The sequence below is a fragment of the Zeus faber genome, assembly GCF_960531495.2.
Source record: "Zeus faber genome assembly, chromosome: 19".
NCBI lineage: Eukaryota > Metazoa > Chordata > Actinopteri > Zeiformes > Zeidae > Zeus > Zeus faber.
The window spans coordinates 17747684-17765621 of NC_137206.1; the positions used below are offsets into that span (position 1 = coordinate 17747684).

General features: G+C 46.1%; 2 protein-coding genes across 2 annotated transcripts; both read left to right on the forward strand.

The window, feature by feature from the left end:
• Positions 1-239: 239 nt before the first annotated feature.
• cops5 (COP9 signalosome subunit 5) lies at positions 240-6624 on the forward strand. Its single transcript, XM_080020203.1, has 8 exons — positions 240-512; positions 1894-2128; positions 2578-2706; positions 3162-3227; positions 3528-3613; positions 4618-4729; positions 5366-5514; positions 6346-6624. The coding sequence occupies exons 1-8, from the start codon at positions 376-378 to the stop codon at positions 6434-6436; spliced, it is 1005 nt and encodes a 334-aa protein (XP_079876329.1). The 5' UTR covers positions 240-375; the 3' UTR covers positions 6437-6624.
• Positions 6625-9731: 3107 nt separating this feature from the next.
• ppp1r42 (protein phosphatase 1, regulatory subunit 42) lies at positions 9732-15861 on the forward strand (the record flags this gene model as incomplete). The annotated part of the gene is made up of 7 exons (XM_080020399.1): positions 9732-9857; positions 9976-10142; positions 10297-10435; positions 11757-11873; positions 13702-13819; positions 13973-14107; positions 15845-15861. 7 exons carry the CDS (start codon positions 9732-9734, stop codon positions 15859-15861), a joined length of 819 nt encoding a protein of 272 aa, XP_079876525.1.
• Positions 15862-17938: the final 2077 nt, after the last annotated feature.

Here is a 17938-nt window from a genome sequence, read left to right on the forward strand (position 1 = left end):
GGGTTAAACCACTCCGAATTGTGCGAAGGGGTTGACGAATTTCTAATAAAATATTACTATGCAATCAATCGGTTTTTTTTTTTTTTGTTTTTTGTCGGTTGGCTGTATTTGATCCGTGGTTCAGAGTCGACAATGACAAAGATGGGACTTTATTGGAGGGAATCGCGTCGCAATTGGTGTTTCGATCGTCATAGGGTACAACCCCTTCTTGCGTTGGTGTCGACCACTGTCATGGCTTCCTCGACCAGTGCCTGTTAGCCGCTGTTGTTATGCTACCGAATCTATGCGAGATACTGAACGTTTTGACCTCAGACCCATAACACCGGGGGGATCCCGTCCCGACATTTCCATCTCAGCGGTGCTTATTGTCCAGTCATGGCGGCGGGCGGTGTGGCTCAGAAAACGTGGGAGCTCTCCAACAGCATGCAGGAGGTCCAGAGCATCGACGAGATTTACAAATACGACAAGAAGCAACAGCAGGAAATCCTCGCTGCGAAGCCGTGGACTAAGGAGTGAGTATCCTACTGTAAGAGAGGGAGCGAGAGAGAGTGTGTGTGTGTGTGTGTGTGTGTGTGTGTGTGTGTGTGTGTGTGTGTGTGCGCGCGTGCGCGGAGCTAGGCGGAGCTAGGTTACATTCTCGGAGATTCTTAAGACCTAGGAGACACACTAGGATGCAATCTAGGGGCTAGGAGACACTCGAGGAGCAGTCTAGGAGCCAGGGTCACCCTACGAGACAATCTAGGAGACGGGAGACCGTCTGGGGTGCAAGCTAGGAGCCAGGGGACACTCTAGGATGCAATTTAGAAGCTAGGAGACACTATTGGAGCTAGGGGGACTCTGGGAGACAATCTAAGAGCAAGGAGGCAATCTAGGAGCCAGGAGACTCTGTATGTTGCAATCTAGGAGCTAGGAGACACTCTTTGAGCAGTCTAGGAGCTAGGGGGACTGTGGGAGACAAACTAGGAGATGGGAGACCGTCTGGGATGCAAGCTAGGAGCCAGGGGACACTCTAGGATGCAATTTAGAAGCTAGGAGACACTCTTGGAGCAGTCTAGGAGCTAGGGGGACTATGGGAGACAAACTAGGAGATGGGAGACCGTCTGGGATGCAAGCTAGGAGCCGGGGGACACTCTAGGATGCAATTTAGAAGCTAGGAGACACTCTTGGAGCAGTCTAGGAGCTAGGGGGACTCTGGGAGACAATCTAGGAGATGGGAGACCGTCTGGGATGCAAGCTAGGAGCCAGGGGACACTCTAGGATGCAATTTAGAAGCTAGGAGACACTCTTGGAGCAGTCTAGGAGCTAGGGGGACTCTGGGAGACAATCTAGGAGCAAGGAGGCAATCTAGGAGCCAGGAGACGCTGTGTGTTGCAATCTAGGAGCTAGGAGACACTCTGGGAGTAAGGGGCACTCTATGAGACAATCCAGGAACTAGGAGACACGCTAGGAGGCGTTCTAGGAGCCAGGAGACAATCTAGGAGCAGTCTAGGAGCTAGGAGGCAATCTAGTGGCTAGGCGACCACGTAGGCGACAGTCTAGGATCGAGGGGACACTCTAAAAGACAATATAGGAGCTAGGATACTGTTGAGGAGACAATCTAGGAGTTAAGACATCTCTGCTTGGAGACACTCTAGGAGGCAACGTATGAGACGGCCTAGGACCCAGGACACAGAGTAGGAGCTAGGAGACACGGGGAGGTTACATGATGTTTTCAAGTGGGATTTAGAAGCCCCACCGCATGTTAGGCGGCAGGTTTGATATGCGACTCACATCCAACATAAACGATATTTCGGTATAATGCTGTGACATTCATGACACTGTGTCAGTGGAGACGTCGGCCTCAGAAACCTTCCGAAAAAGGCGTGAGCTACATCTGCCCCGTTTGATCGACAGCCACCACTATTTCAAGTACTGCAAGATCTCGGCTTTGGCTCTGCTGAAGATGGTGATGCACGCCAGGTCCGGGGGCAACCTGGAAGTGATGGGTCTGATGCTGGGGAAGGTGGACGGTGAGACCATGATCATCATGGACAGCTTCGCTCTGCCCGTGGAGGGCACCGAGACCCGCGTCAACGCCCAGGCCGCGGCGTACGAGTACATGGCTGCCTATATTGAAAACGCCAAACAGGTGAGCTGGCGAGCGACACTTTGTGATAACGTTGCAAACACCTTGGCTTTGATACCAGTTTGTTTTCTATCACTTTTGATCTCAATTCTCTTCATATCTGTATTTCTGTTAAAAAAAAAACCTCAAAAAGTCTCGTTACAAAGAACTTAGAAAGACACACTTACTGACTTTACAAACCTTGGATTTTTCTCTTTCCACTTAAGACAAAAAGTACTTATTAGGTATTGAAATTTGTTTTTTAATACGCATAATATTTCAATATTGATGTATTGATGCCGTAAAAAGAAAAAGATACCCGGCGCTGTATCCAGTATACTCGCTGTGGTCCACATGACCACACATCAGACCGATGGTTACGCATCCGCTGTCAGCTATTATATTCTACTGCATCCCAAAGGAGTATCGGCTGTGTATATTAATCAATAGCCTTCAACAATGTCATTGATCAGGTCGGTCGGCTAGAGAACGCTATCGGCTGGTACCACAGCCACCCAGGCTATGGCTGCTGGCTCTCGGGCATCGATGTCAGCACTCAGATGCTCAACCAGCAGTTCCAGGAGCCCTTCGTCGCTGTCGTGGTAAGATCAGGGAGCTGGTAATGGGTTTCAAAGTTTTGCCGTTGGCAGTCCCATTGGTGTATTTGCACTCTTCTAAGATTCTATTCGAGATAAAAAAAAAAGTGTGTTTCCTTCCAAGTCTGGGCCGTCCCGAGTTCACGCTCTAGTAAGTGAGAAGGGAGTAATCGGCGTCAGGCTTCCCCACCCCCCTGCGAAAATTGTTGATGTATGGCTTGTTGGCTTCCACGAAGTGCAGTCAAATATTTTGCTTTTGTAACTATATATGCTGTTTACACTTCATTGGCTTTTCCAGGGCTTAAATGCCATGGGCATCCTAAAATTAAGTGTGTATTTCCAGCACACTGGCAGCCACAGTAGGCTCCTGGTGGCCCGAGGTTCACAGTGGTCTCTGGGGGCTCCTCTGACCCCTGACCACCTCTCCACCACCCTCCTCTACTGTATCCTTCTCCCCCCAGATCGACCCCACTCGCACCATCTCTGCAGGAAAAGTCAACCTCGGCGCCTTTAGAACCTACCCGAAGGTATACTGAGATTATATTTAAGTACAAATGTTTTTTTGTTTTTTTTTTCCCCTTGGCCTATATGTTTTGAGTGTCATTGTGTTGTTTTTTTGTTGATGTTTTGTTGTTCAGGGATTTTTACCTCATACTTTTATTAGTTTCACTTTAAACTAGAAATCAGTAAATGCCTCGTCTTAAATGTGAAAATGTGCTGAAAATTGTTAGAATTATCTTGTCTATATCCTGATGTCTTTTTTTTTTTTTTTTTTTTTTTTTTTTTTTTTTATATGCTGTCATTTCTTTTTTGGGGGTTGGCTTCAGGGTTACAAGCCGCCGGATGAAGGACCCTCCGAGTACCAGACAATCCCCTTGAACAAGATAGAAGACTTTGGCGTGCACTGTAAACAGTAGGTGTTGGCCAACCGGAACAAATCATCCCGTCAGATGTTCTAAAACAGACAATCCGATCAGCCACAACAGTAAAACCACTGACAGGTGAAGTGGATAACATTGATCATCTCATTCCGATGGCATCTGTCAAGGGGTGGGATATATTCGGCAGCAAGTGAACAGTCAGTTCTTGAAGTTGATGTGCTGGAAGCGTAAGGATCCGAGCGACTTTGACAAGGGTCAAATTGTGATGGCTAGACGGCTGGGTCAGAGCATCTCCAAAACGGCAGGTCCTGTGCGGTGTTCCCGGTATGCAGTGGTTAGTACCTACCAAAAATGGTCCAAGGAAGGACAACCGGTGAACCCGTGACAGGGTCATGGGCGCCCAAGGCTCACTGATGCGCGTGGGGAGCGAAGTCTAGCCCGTCTGGTCCGACCCCACAGAAGAGCTACTGTAGCACAAACTGCTAAAAAAAAAGTTAATGCTGCTGTGATAGAAAGGTGTCAGAACACACGGTGCATCACAGCTTGATGCGTATGAGGCTGTGTAGCCGCAGACCACTTAGAGTGTCCACGCTGACCCCTGTCCATCGACGAAAGCACCTCCAATGGCGTCAGAAGCGTCAGAACTGGACCATGGAGCGATGGAAGAAGGTGGCCTGCTCTGATGAATCACGTTTTTGAGGATGGCCGAGTGCATGTGCGTCGTTTACCTGGGGAAGAGATGGCACAGCTGTGGGGAACGAAGGCAAGCTGGCAGTGTGATGCACTGGGAAATGTTCTGCTGGGGAAGCGTTGGGTCCCGTCATTCATGTGGATGTTACTTTGACACCTTACCGCCTACCTAAACATTGTTAGGCGGGTCAGAGCTGCTTTGGCGGCACAAGAGTGACCTAAACAATATTTAGGAGGTGGTTTTAATGTTGTGGCTGATCGGTGTATACTGTGCAGCTAAAGCAGTATATCTGAATGTGTTTGTTATATTTCTGTACCTGTTTAATTTTCCTTTGTGTTTTATTAGGTATTATGCCTTGGAGGTGACTTACTTCAAGTCGTCCCTCGACAGAAAGCTGCTAGAGCTCCTTTGGAATAAATATTGGGTCAATACCTTAAGTTCTTCCAGTCTACTGACGGTGAGTAGACTATTTCAAAATCACAATGTATTTTTTCTTATTTGCTTTTTTTTGACATGTGACGGCCTGTCCGTCTGGAATATTCCACTTTGTTGCTCTGCTTGCTTTTGCTTTGTTTTCCAGCATCCCAGGTTGCGTATATCTCTCCTGCACATCATAAACGTTGTGGCGATAAGAGACTTTTAGAGAGTTTTTTTCCCCGAACCCGGTGGATACAGATGCAGGATCCTTCCAAACGCAGAAAATCCCCTTTGTGGGACGCGGTGGCACCGTGCCGTGCTAAACCAAACAGTCCAAGCAGGCGTGGGGGCTTATTCAAACACTGGGCTCCCGGCGCCCCCGGATGGAGATGGATTGACTACATGTCAGGAACGGGGGGCTTCAGCGGCCAGAGGCTTTGTCTGTTGCTGCACTGTCGCTGCACTCGGGGGGGGGCGCGGTGTCATTGTGTCTTAATTACCTTTCCCACTGAAAACACAGCCGCGCCTTAAGCAAACTGCTGCTTTTCAGCGCGACCCCCGCACAATATTTAGGCTCGGCGCGTCGAAAATTGCGACAGCGCTATTTCCCCTTTGTTGTGAAATCATGCGTGAGTTTAGTTTTTATGTCTGTGTTGGTGTGTCTTTGTGCGTGCAGAACTCGGACTACACCACCGGCCAGGTGTTCGACCTGTCCGAGAAGCTGGAGCAGTCGGAGGCACAGCTCGGCCGCGGCAGCTTCATGCTCGGCCTGGACACGCACGACAGGAAGTCCGAGGACAAGCTGGCCAAGGCCACTCGAGACAGGTATTATTATAATTATTATTATTGTTATTATTGTTGTTAGTAATATTACTTTTTTTTAAATATTTGGGATTGTTGTTATAAATTCCGGGTGTTTAAATCCAGTGTTGAAATGAAATTCCTCTTCACGTGTGGCTCATGCCTCATTATACAGCCTGTCAGGAAAGTAATGGATGATTACAACTTCAGAATTTGACCTTGACCCAAAATGTCTGTTGATGTTCTGACTTGTGTTTGAATATCAACTGGCTCATTAGGGCTGTTAATAGACAAACTGTTAATGGACTATGTTATAGGTAAATAGAATGATTTCTCGGTTTTGTCTCATAAACATTGCAATTCCCTCATATTGAGTTTATGATCAGTTACATTTTTCAATTAATTACAGAAAATTGCACTATTTAAAATCGCTTTCTGTAACTTACATTTTTGAGGTGTGATTGATTTTATATTTCTTTTGGTTCAAATTTCAAAATTCTAAATGTGAAGATGGGACTGAACATATCTGTACTATATTAAACAGCTAGTTTGAATTATTTTGAATGATTAATGCATGATTGATTAAGTAAGTTATTTTAAGTTATTTTTTTAAATTTTATGTTTTTTATATATATATTTATTATTTGTACAATGTTAACACATTACGTTTACATTATTTTCCTTTCATGTGATTTGGAACACATTTGAATTTAATAATACTATTATACAAACACCCTTGCAGTGTTTTACTTGTAGAAGTCTCCTGATTGATGATTAAAATGTTCTGATCTGAGTTTTTCTGTCGAGTTCCGATTTTTGGATTCAACTGTTCTATTAACTCTCGTTTTTTTCTAGCTGCAAGACAACCATAGAGGCGATACATGGTCTTATGTCTCAAGTCATCAAAGACAAACTCTTCAATCAAATCAACACGTCTGGCACCTAAACCGGCGCGACCGGGCCCTTTCGTTTTCTCCTTGCAATGTTTACTCGTGCATGTAGAACCCATGTGTTTCGCAGAATCTATCTTTCCTTCAGGAGGGTTTTTCTATTGATTTTTCTCCTCTTATCTTTTAAGGGTGTTTGGTTTCAGACACATGGAAAAAAAAAATTAAATGATTTAAAAAGCTCAAACTGAGATTTTGTGATTATTAAACAAAATGGTGCCGTATCAATTTGGTTATATTCAAGATGGAGCGGAAGATGAGCTTCTTTCATTTTAATTATTAATTCCTACTGATACAATTGAGATATTCCCATACACAGAGAGCTCCGACTCGTACTCCCTTGCATCCCAAACTGTCCGATCACCATGAGGTCAGTCGTCCAAAATGTATCCTGTCACAGCATCATTACATAATGGAACAACCAACCCTCGACACTGCATAGCCTAAAAGGTAAACACTGTCTGCCGTATGAGTGTGTGTGTGTGTGTGGGTCGGTGGGTGGGTGGCGTCTCCCGGCACCGTGGCTCTGTGCGGCGAGCGGCCCGGCAGAGTCCCCAGCCCACAACGAGGCGGCAGTGATGCAGCACAGAAACAGGAGCCCAGCACACTGGAGTCCATTCAGCCGGCGGGTCTGCTCTCCGTCCAAGCAGACACTCCGCTAGTCTGCAGCCGCTCTGGCCCAGCTAGGTGCCATGTCTTTTTTTTTTTTGTTTTTCCCCCTGCTGGTATTGTAATGGAGATATGTATATTTTTGATGTCATGTATTGCCGAGCAGGGAGGCCCGGCGAGATGGGGCGGCGTCTGCTTTTTCTCACGTACATGGGCTTTGGCACAGATTCCTATAATGATTTTCTTTTACCGTTATTTAAGCCTTGTCAGAGAAAAGGTCAAGTGTAGAACGCTGTGGTTTGGCAAGCGAAAATTTGATTATCTTAAATTTCACCATCGTTGATTCAATGGTCTACTCAATCGCTCGTATTTTTTTTTGCCAGGTATTTAAATGTATTATGTGGATGACGGTCGGGGTAATTGAAAACTATTCAGACTATGCGTTTGTTGTAACAATTTTTCACCTAGCGCTTTGACTTCCACTTTCAAGCGTCAGTGAAACATATTGAACTCGTTGGACATGTTAATGTTATGATTATCACCAGATGGACATTTGTATGCTTGACTAGATGTGGGGCAGGAGGAAAAAAAACCAAAAACTTGTGTAAATTTGAATCTGGTCAAATTATTGCAAGTCAAACATTCATTTGTCATACGCCTTATTTTACAGAGCATTTACTTATATAATCCAAGTTTACATATTTATTTAATATATTTCCACATACTGCAATGAAAAATCTCTGTATAAATTCAAATCACTCTTGGCCTTTATAAAAGGCATATGCTGTTAATCTCCAACCGATGAGCCTTGTTGAACTAATGATCCCACTAAAGTTGAGAGGCATTGTGTTTACTTGGTCTCTCAGAAGAATCAGCCCAACCAGCATCCAGAGCCCTGGAATTAAGAACCCCTGGCAAGAGAGTTTAGGAGGGGGAGTCCCAGACCCTACATTCTACTTTCCTTCCCTTCTACAGTGACCATGTGACCTTGCAAACAAACAAAAAAAGGACAGAGAAGAACATGAGAATACGGACTGTTCCAATGTAAATGATTTTAGTTGTCAGGACCTCTACAATTAGAGCGCCTTAATTCTGTAACGCATTGTATGTATTTGTTTTATTTTAACAATCTCATTTCAGAGGTTGATAACGACCTTATTTATTATTATTATTGTTGTTATTATTTATGTTTTTATATCGAATGAGCCACTGCTCTATGATCCTTATTCTACCCTGTCGTCATGCCAACCACGTCCCGAGGTCTTTATTATGACGAAGATCCCGTCACTGAAGGAAACGTGTGTGCGTCTGAAAATGCAAATATAATTGTTATTTATTTATTTAATTAATTGATTTTCTTAATCAGTGTCAAAAAAACAATAATAATACATTTCAGATCTACCTATCGTTTTTTTCCTCTATCTTTTTTGCTGTATTAATATATTTTGACTTATCATTAACAGAACCCCATCGTCGTCAGCTGACGGTGTAGGACCCGCGACTTCCGGTTTGCGGGGGTCGCTATAGAAACCTAAGCGTCACAAACAAACAAAGCGGCCGAGCGGCGATGGGCGCTGGTGCGAGTCTCGAGAAGGACACGTCGAGCGTTTACTTTCCTCAAGGAACGTCTCGGAGTGGTAGGCGTGTTTTAAAACTGGCAACAACGAAAAGAAGCAAAAAAAACAACAATATTTTGACACCGGCCAGGAAATCAAATCATTTGTTTTGACCTCCCTTAACTAGCTGGTTAAACATCACTGGCGCAGGTTGAAACGTCCAATTCAGGGTTTTGCCAACCCAGTGTTTTGACAGAAGAATTGATGAAACTATAAGCTGCATGACGAAAAGGCGTTTAAAATTATTTAATAATTAATTTGGTCTGGTTTCTTTGACACCGATGGACCCTGAACCCTTTATTTTGTTTGTATAGGGCCATTTATTTTCTACTTTACTATGTTATAGTGATCGCCCTATTTGCTCTGACACGAGCTGCTGTGACAACCTCCCTCCGGGGATGAATGAAGTATCTAACCTCTAATCCAAACTGTACTACTCGAACAGCAGAACTCTTACTTTGTTGACCGAGTCAACCTCCTTCGGATGCCCTGAGACCGAGTGGAGGAAAAGACCTGCCGCCGCTTTCTCTCCAGCTCCTCCCGGAAGCGGTGGGTGCGACGCTTAGAAATAAAAGCGGAAGACAAACAATACAACGAGATGCACATTTTGACGTCTCAACGTCAGGTCAAGCTAATAAACAAGTCCCTGGGGGTGTTGAGATTGGGGCTTTCCCTCGGTGTGTAAGGGGGAACAGGCTGCCGTAATTACCACAAATTGAACGGTCACACAACCTTTGCCCCCACCCCCAAATAGAGCCTTAACAGCTTTTCATCAATTATCCCCTGCTCTCGACCTGACAAACCATTCATTCAAGGCCATTTCAGAGCGTCGTTCTAAGATCATTTCAACATCATTTTTTCGCCTACTTTGACGATAGATCATTGCCACGGTGCTCCGATCATTTCCACGGCCCCTCCCGTAGCTGCGGACGACGCGGACAACAACATTTGTTTTCCCTTCTCCCCCTGTGCGTTGAGCTCACACGTGTCCCTTTCTGCTCCCGCAGACAGACTGCCCCAGTCATTACTCCGCGCTGAGCGCTTGGCCGGCGCTGAAAAGGATTCCACCATGGTGCGTCTGACCGTGGAGCTGATCGCTAAATCCAGCAACCACCTCAAACGGAGACCTTCCCTCTCGCAGTACCTCAAGAGACTCACACATCTCAACTTTTCCGACAAGAACATTGAGGACATTGTAAGTAGCGCGTTGACACTTTATTTGGATTCTCTTTTGTGCTGGGGCGTTCACACACCCGTGTGTGTGTTTGTGTGTGTGTGTGTGTGTGTGGACTTTTTGTTTTGTTTATTCCCAGGATGATCTCTCCATGTGCAGAAACCTGACAGTCCTCTACCTCTACGACAACCAGATCACACACATGTCCAACCTGAACTCCGCCTCCAACCTCACTCACCTGTACATGCAGAACAACAACATCACCCAAATAGAGAACCTCTCCAATCTGCAAAAGCTCTCCAAACTGTGAGTATTCAAGCTCATCGGCCCATGCAATCTCTTCCCGTGTGCTGAGAGGATCACGCAGAGCTTTACGCGTGTGTGTGTGTGTGTGTGTGTGTGTGTGTGTGTGCGTGCGTGCGTGCGTGCGTGTGTGCGCGCCTGCGTGTGCGCGTGTGAGGTATCTGGGTGGAAACAGCATCACGGTGGTGGACGGCCTGGAAGAGCTCAGCCAGCTCACGGAGCTTCACCTGGAGAACCAGAAGCTGTTGCCCGGGGAGAAGCTGCTCCTGGACCCCAGGACCCTGGTCGCCCTCTCTGTAAGAACCACACAAGCGCTAGAGACCCATGTGGGGCGAGAAATTCATCGCGTAACGGCCAAGGCAAATAATTTCACACATATTGTACTGGAATCACTATCTTTTTGCAAGTATCTTGAAAACAATCGAGACCCGGGTGACGGGGCGTCCCCACTTTTCTCCCTTTAAAACAGGGTGTTACATGGACGTGTGGGGTTTCTGCTACGGTGTGATATCGCATCCAGTGTAAAAGGATCCCAGCTCTCCCAGGGCCCGGTGATCATGTAAAAAGCCATATTGTGCCGGGTTTGATGATGTCAAAGAGAGCTCTGTGGCTCTCTCTCTCTCGCCGCTCTTGACAAATCAGTTTGGTCTCGTCTGTTTGCTGCGTTTACTGCCCCGGCCGTGGATAAACAAGCCAAAGGTCTTCAAATTCTTGTTTATTTGGATAATTAGAGAAATTGCTGTGCAAATGTAAAGAGTTCCAGCTTTTTATAAATGTGCCGTTATAGAACTTCAAACCAAAATGCATATTCAGCAACAGCCGTATCTAAAATCTGATTTGGAAATACGCCAGCACGGCAGACGTACAGTGTAACTGTATGTGCAGTCTTCTATTTTTAAACATCGTATACTGTATATCTGTACCTATATATCTATATCTCGATACAGTATCTCTATATAGATACAGTACATATCTCTCTCGCTCTCTCTCTTTCGCTCTCTCTCTCTCGCTCTTTCTTTCTCTCTCTCTCTCTCTCTCTATATATATATATATATTCATTTATTTATGAGAAAAGGTAAAATCTAAAGAAATTAAGTGTATGTATGAATTTTCACACAAAAGCACTGCAATTACAGCATCTTCCTCCAGCACCCCCTATACACACTATACTCCCCCTATATATATATATATATATATATATATATATATATATATATATATATATATACATGTAACATCTGTATATACCTATAACAATCATGACTTAATAGTCATAATAGTTTTAATAGTAAGGGTCTATATTTTGCAAGAACTGTAATACTTCATATATACAAATGGAAGTTTTTTTTCTTTGCACACACATTGAAATAATATTTCAGCAAATGATCTGTGAACTCATTCATCAGAGAGTCATGATTAGACCATGTTTTCTGCATAGATCGCTTTCAAAGAAACGATTTGCCTTTCGTACCCAACTCGCATGCGACGCAGCCGCCCAAGGAGCACTGGCCTCTTGTGTCGTGGGCCACGTCTCGAGTCAACGTGTTTTTACCCTTTTCCTGTGGCGTGGAGATGATGGTCGCAGACCATAATGACCAAACGAAACAATTCTCGCAGGAATCTCTGTGCGTCCTGAACGTCAGCAACAACAACATCGACGGTATCCGGGCGCTGACGATGCTGAGGGAGCTGAGGCACGTTTCCGCCGCCGACAATAAGTTGCACGATTTGGAGGTAAGTCGCTAAAAAAAAAATCACATCCACACCGGCCATTCGCTGGCAGTGCACTCGTGGAATGTTTTTCCTTTTGACCGTGTAGAAGTGGTGGAGAAGGGGAATTGTAAGGGGGGGGACAAAACGGGATTACATCACCTCAACCCTGCGCGTCTTTTATCATCCGAGCGGGGTTTGTTAAGCATTAATCTGGATGTTGTGTGAAATGACGCGGGGAGCCCGGCGCTAAACAAACCAAATCCTGCAAATCCCCGCCGCAGGACCCCCCCGTCCTCCGCGACTCGCTCAAAATTATTCAACAAATCAGCAGGCCCGTCCCCCGAGACCCCCCCCTCGCTGACAGCTTCAAACAAGCACGAGTCCGCCACCCCCCCTCCCCCGCTCCCTCTCCTTGGGAAGGCCGCCTTCCCTTCCCCGCCTCGGAGCCGGCATTTGATACCCCAACCCACCAGGAAGCGGAGAAGACTCGCGCGGGGCGGAGATATGGGCCCCGCTCACCGCGCCCGACCTCGAGAAACGACCCCGCCGTGCTCTCGGGCCGATTGAAGGCGTCGTGGGGTTTTTTTGGGGTTTTTTTTTTTTTGTTTGTTTTTTGTCCTCGTTTCCCCCTTTAATGGATGTTTCAGCCGAACGGCTCGACGTCCGAAAAAAACACGTGGCCGTTTTTCGGTTTACGTCTCGGGAGGCTTTTCTCGACGCCGTTAAGCGGTCGCTGTGTCGTCCGCTTCCTCCCCCCCCCCCCCTCTTCCCGAGAAGCTTTTGCTCATTTACATTTACATTTAGTCATTTAGCAGACGCTTTTATCCCAAGCGACTTACAAGGGAGAATAACATTCAGCTACATTGCGACAGAGATTAGTGTAATAACAACATTGGTGTAACAATAAATACTGCAAGGTGGTGCTAAGTGCTCAGGTAATTGCCCTCTCGTTTTCACCCCCCCCCACCCCCCAAAAAAAAAGATATCTTCTATAATTTATACAACCCGACTGACACTATTGATCGCGCAAAGACAGCGGCCCAGAGGATCAATCCCTCCGTGGGCGCCGTTTGGCCAAAATCCAGAGGAAACATTATGGATTTTTTCTGAATAGATTATGACAGGCAGTCATCCTGGTGACAAATGGGGGAGCGTCTTTAAAGGCCCGTTAGCAAGAGGGGGGGTGGGGGAGTGGGGGTCTGGTCAAATGCAGGTTCAGAGCTGCACTATCATTAATCCGGCCCCGGAGACACCGCTGAGCCCCCCCCCCCCATCCGACGCGCGTCCACTCCGCGCCCGCCCCCACGTGGGGGGCAATTTGGCGCTGGGCCCTTCCTCGGCAAGGCCGGTTCTGAGTGACGGCCCCCGACACGATCATTTATCAAAGCCTGAAGGCGCGGGGGGCTCGGGGGGTCCCCGCTGAACTGATTGCGGCGCGAGCTGGAAAAGTGGAAGCGCTTTTGGCCAAGACAGGAAGGCAATGAACAATCAGAGCGTGTCCGCAGAGTGTTCATATTTCCAGGCTTTGGATTAATGCGCCGGTGGATAAACATACAACTTGCGTACAAGTGGCTGGAGGAGCCGGGGGCCGCCCCCCCCCCCCCCCCCCTCGGGGACGCGACACCGGCGACACTGTTTATTAAAGCTGACCGATGTTGTTTATGCGTTTTTTTCGTACTCAAACCTTCCCTTCCAGACGTCCAGCGTTTGGTATGAACCGTTATCTAATCTGCCGGACGACAAACTCACTGTGTCGGGTTGAAAGTAGCTCCTTTCCCCCCCCCGTCGCAGGAAACAACACTGACTCGGGGAATATCATTTGACATCTCTCCCCGTGTGTGTTTGTCAGGAGCTGGAGGGCGTCTGCAGCCTCTGGCCTCAGCTGCGGAGAATGGACCTGAGTGGAAATCCTGTTTGTCAAAAACCCAAATACAGGGATCGTCTGATCACTGTGTGCAGCCGACTGGGTGAAGTATCATGTTTATTTTCACCTGAGCGCATGACTTCAGAATTCAGGCAATAAAACCTCATATATTGTATTGCATTGGAGTTAGACGGACGGAAAGTTTTACTCACACTTTCTGTTGAAAACAGTTTTATTTTGGCCATTTTTTTTTTAGAGGTCCTTGACGGAAAGGATATAAGTGAACTATCCAGACAATTTCTCCTCAACTGGAAAGCATCAAAGGAGGCCAGGAAGAAACTGAAGGACGAGCAGGTCGTGACCAGGAAGGACATCTCCAGCACATTTATAAGTAACTTGTTTTGGGTTTTTTTGCTTCTGTTGCTTTTTGGGTATTTTGAATTGACATCAATTTCCCCAAAACAACTCCAAAACAATTATTTTCTGCGTTTTTGTGTGGTCTCCCGGGAAAAAAAAGGACTGAAAGTTTTTACTCAATAATGGCACTCCTACTTTGTGACGATATTAACCCAGAATCGGTAATACTTCTCCATATGTTAATTTCATCAAAATAAAGCAAGTGTTGGGTCATAACGACAGTTGTGTTAAATTTGAGTCAAATCTGTTTGAGTATCCCAATATCTTTACCGTTTAAATATCAGGGCAACATGTGACCTTGTGCCTGAAAATCAAGAGATGTGGAAAAAAGCTCCACCCTGATCAAGGGAGGTGGAAAGAGAGATTAGACCGAAGTAAAAACACAGAAAAAGTGCATTATTTATTGTAATAAATATATTCAAGGAAAGATGTATGTCGTTTTAAAAATCCGCTCAGAAGTTGACCTCAGTACATGTAATCGCGTAAATAGTCATCGGTAATTGCAGAATTGTCCTAAAGGTGCAGTGTGTAGAATTTAGTGGCATCTAGCGGTGAGGTTCCAGAGCGCAACCCCTCCATGGCGGTGCAACATGGCGGCCTCCGTGAAGCGCTCCCGCCTCCCTACGTAGATAAAAACAGCTCATCCTAAGTTACGAAAACACAACCATCCTTCTTAAATTTCTGCCAAGCCCGTTCCGTAAATTCTGCACACCGCGCCTTTAATGTGAGTTGCGAGGCGGCCGCAGAATAACTCCGTAACCTTTTTCACGTATTATTTGTGATTTCATGTGAAATGTGGAAACCGCTAATGTACCGTTAATGTAAGTTACCACCGCGAGTGTTATTTGAATTATGTGGCACGTTGTTAACGTTTCTAATCGCAATTTAATTTGCCAACGCATTCGTCTTCTGCCATTTATATCCTGTCTCCATCGCGCACGGTGGGTTTCAACTTTGTGTGTGTGTGTGTGTGTGTGTGTGTGTGTATGTGTGTGTGTGCGCCCGCACGCGTGTGTGTGTGCGTGCGTGTGTGTGTGTGTGCTCGCATGCGTATGTGCATGCGCGGGTGCGTGCGTGCGTGCGTGCGTGCGTGCGTGTGTGTGTGTATGTATGTGTGTGCATGTGTGTGTGTTCTGCTTTTCCTCTGTTTATATTCCAGCTGACTTGCATCCCACTGCAGCCCGGATCCCTTTCATGCCCCTTGGTGACGGACAGTGAAGCACGGAGGTAAAATTCGGACTCCTCTACACTCATGTAGTCATGTCGCTAAAGAAGGAAATATTCACAAAATGTTACATTTGGTATTTGCAGTTAATAGACTGAAATTGAGTTAACAGGCTAAATCCTTGCGATTTTTCTTTATTTGTCTCTAAACAAAGAAATACCGAAAAGGGATTGATAGTGCGAGGCTTGAAATAATGATTTGATCACAAAGTCACTCTTGCTCATGTCGAATTTTTCGGATCTTATTCTACTTTTTTTTATTCTTTGTTTGGCAGATGCGGAAGTCATTTCAATACTCTTTACTTATTTACTTGATTTTTTATTATATGATGGTTTTCTCATGGATCTTGGAAAGATAATGTTTACCTTCGTGCATTGTATTTAGATTTACTATTCTTTACTGGTAATCTGAGTCCCGATACAAAGAGTATTTATGTGTGATAAGCTCACGGTTCAAAAAAATTATCTTTTTTCTGTGATCTTGTAGGACGAGTGCCGGATTAGCCCTCCCCGGCTGTTACCGCATAGCTTCAGAACTCATAGAGGGACATGCAAGTCCACTTAAAACATATATACACACACAGTATATACACACACAACACATACACACACAACACCCCCAGCCAGGACCCCTCAACCCCCAGCACATCCCCCCCAGCACCAGGCTGGAGGGGGTGTAGGAGCCTTACCCACACACATGACCCTGCGTGGACGCAGAGAAGCCACGATCACAGCTTCAGGCTCCTCTGAATCGTAAATAACATTGACCCCTCCGTTTCATTTTTCGTGTCCAGTTTTGTGTGGATTTTTTTCTTCCCTGCGGCTTCTGAAAATGAAATGTTTTGTTTTTTTGTCTACATTTACCAAGATGTGTTTGATGTTGCACTCATAAAGCATGGCAAACGTTTACATGCAGAGGAAGAACATTTGTTTTTGTGTGATGTGTTTTTGATTAAAAATATAAAAGGATTGGACTGTGCCTTTCTTTCCTTGTACTTCTACCAACAGTTGTGCTTTCCTTCTTAAAAGTTTCATCTTGGTTCTGAGTCTACAAATGGCTCTGCTTGTTTGTGGAATAAATTGTATTTCCTTCAACACTGTTTTCACAACTGTCTAATTTTGGCAAAATGCATCGGACGGAATAATTAATATTTCTCCCCGGCGCATGTGTAATTGATTGCGCCGTGAGACACAGGTACAACCGTAGAAATTGTGTTTGTTGTCATTGCATAAATCATTCAATTGTGATGAAATGTGCCCTCATTTTGCGTGGCACATTCTGCAGACATTTTTGTGGACGCAGACAAAAAAAGTTGAGGAATGCAGGAGAGTATTTATTGACATGATGGTGACTGAACGTTTGGATGGGGGGGGGGTGTGTAACCCCTTAAAGATGTGGGGTAATTAGGGAAGCGAGCTTACTTAACCTTCTTTTCCTCAGCCTCATAATGAGTGGCCTGCAGCAATACTGTTACTTCATCCTTAGAAAAACAATGTTTATTGAGAATAGTGGGGGGGGATAAAATGTTATGAATAATTCCTTTCATTAATTTGCCGACATCCTAGAAATCAGAGTGATTAATTAAAGGACTCACAAGAATTTCCTCCGTGCCTGCCTGTTGATTGCAGATTCGGACTTTATTTATTAGCTGTTCCAGTGAGCTCGCACTTCGAGACACCCTGGCAATTAGTCAAACGTTTTGCGTATCGACTTACATCTGTCCCGGTGTCTTCATGCTCTATTGCGATTTGCAAATAGCATTTCGAGAGACTAAAATTCCGTTTCTCAATATGCGGACTTTGTCGCGGACCCTTAATTTTGCACCCCTTGACAGGCTTATGAAAGGGAAAATATCAGGGTCAGGTTCGCAGCCAATTGGGAGTGGGCTCTTCCCACGCAGAAAGTCCAGCCTCCACTCTCCCCTCTCTGCTCGGACAGAACCAGGTTGTAGGAGGGAGGCGACGCGCGCCCTCTCCCACTTTGCCAGGGAGATTTCGGGCGCTTTTGATGAATTACCCCCCGGAGCCGAACGCTCGTCTGACCACCCCCCCCTCCCTTCCCCCCCCCCACCCCCTCCCCGGCGAGGCCGATAAGTCCCGAGGCCCCTGGGACTCCCACGCACACAGGTGAGCGCGCTGCGTGCCACGCACCCCGGGGCGCGCCTCGTTATAAAGATCCTCCCGACTCGGGAGCCACCGGGTCCGCAGCAGAACATCCCATCGCAGACACCGACGAGGAGCCTGGATGTCGCTTCTCGGGAAAGCCCGCCTGGTTGAACTCTAGAGGTGAGCGTGTGTTGGTGGTCTACGTCGGGGTGTTTTCGGTGCTTGGGGGGGGGGGGGGGGGGGGTGGTCCCTGTTTGTCCAACACGTTCGGATTTCATTGTAAATTGAGGCAAAGCCCTTTCTGGGAACGAGGACGCGCTCCACTCGGAAATGGGCCTGGGTGTGTGGACCAACGAAGACAGATTTTAGGAAACAAATTGAGTTTATTAAAGTTGAATGGACACCATACAAGAGCTGCCGCCTTAATGTTAAGTCACACAGGCTAATTGAACACAAAACAAAGCAACTCCGTTAT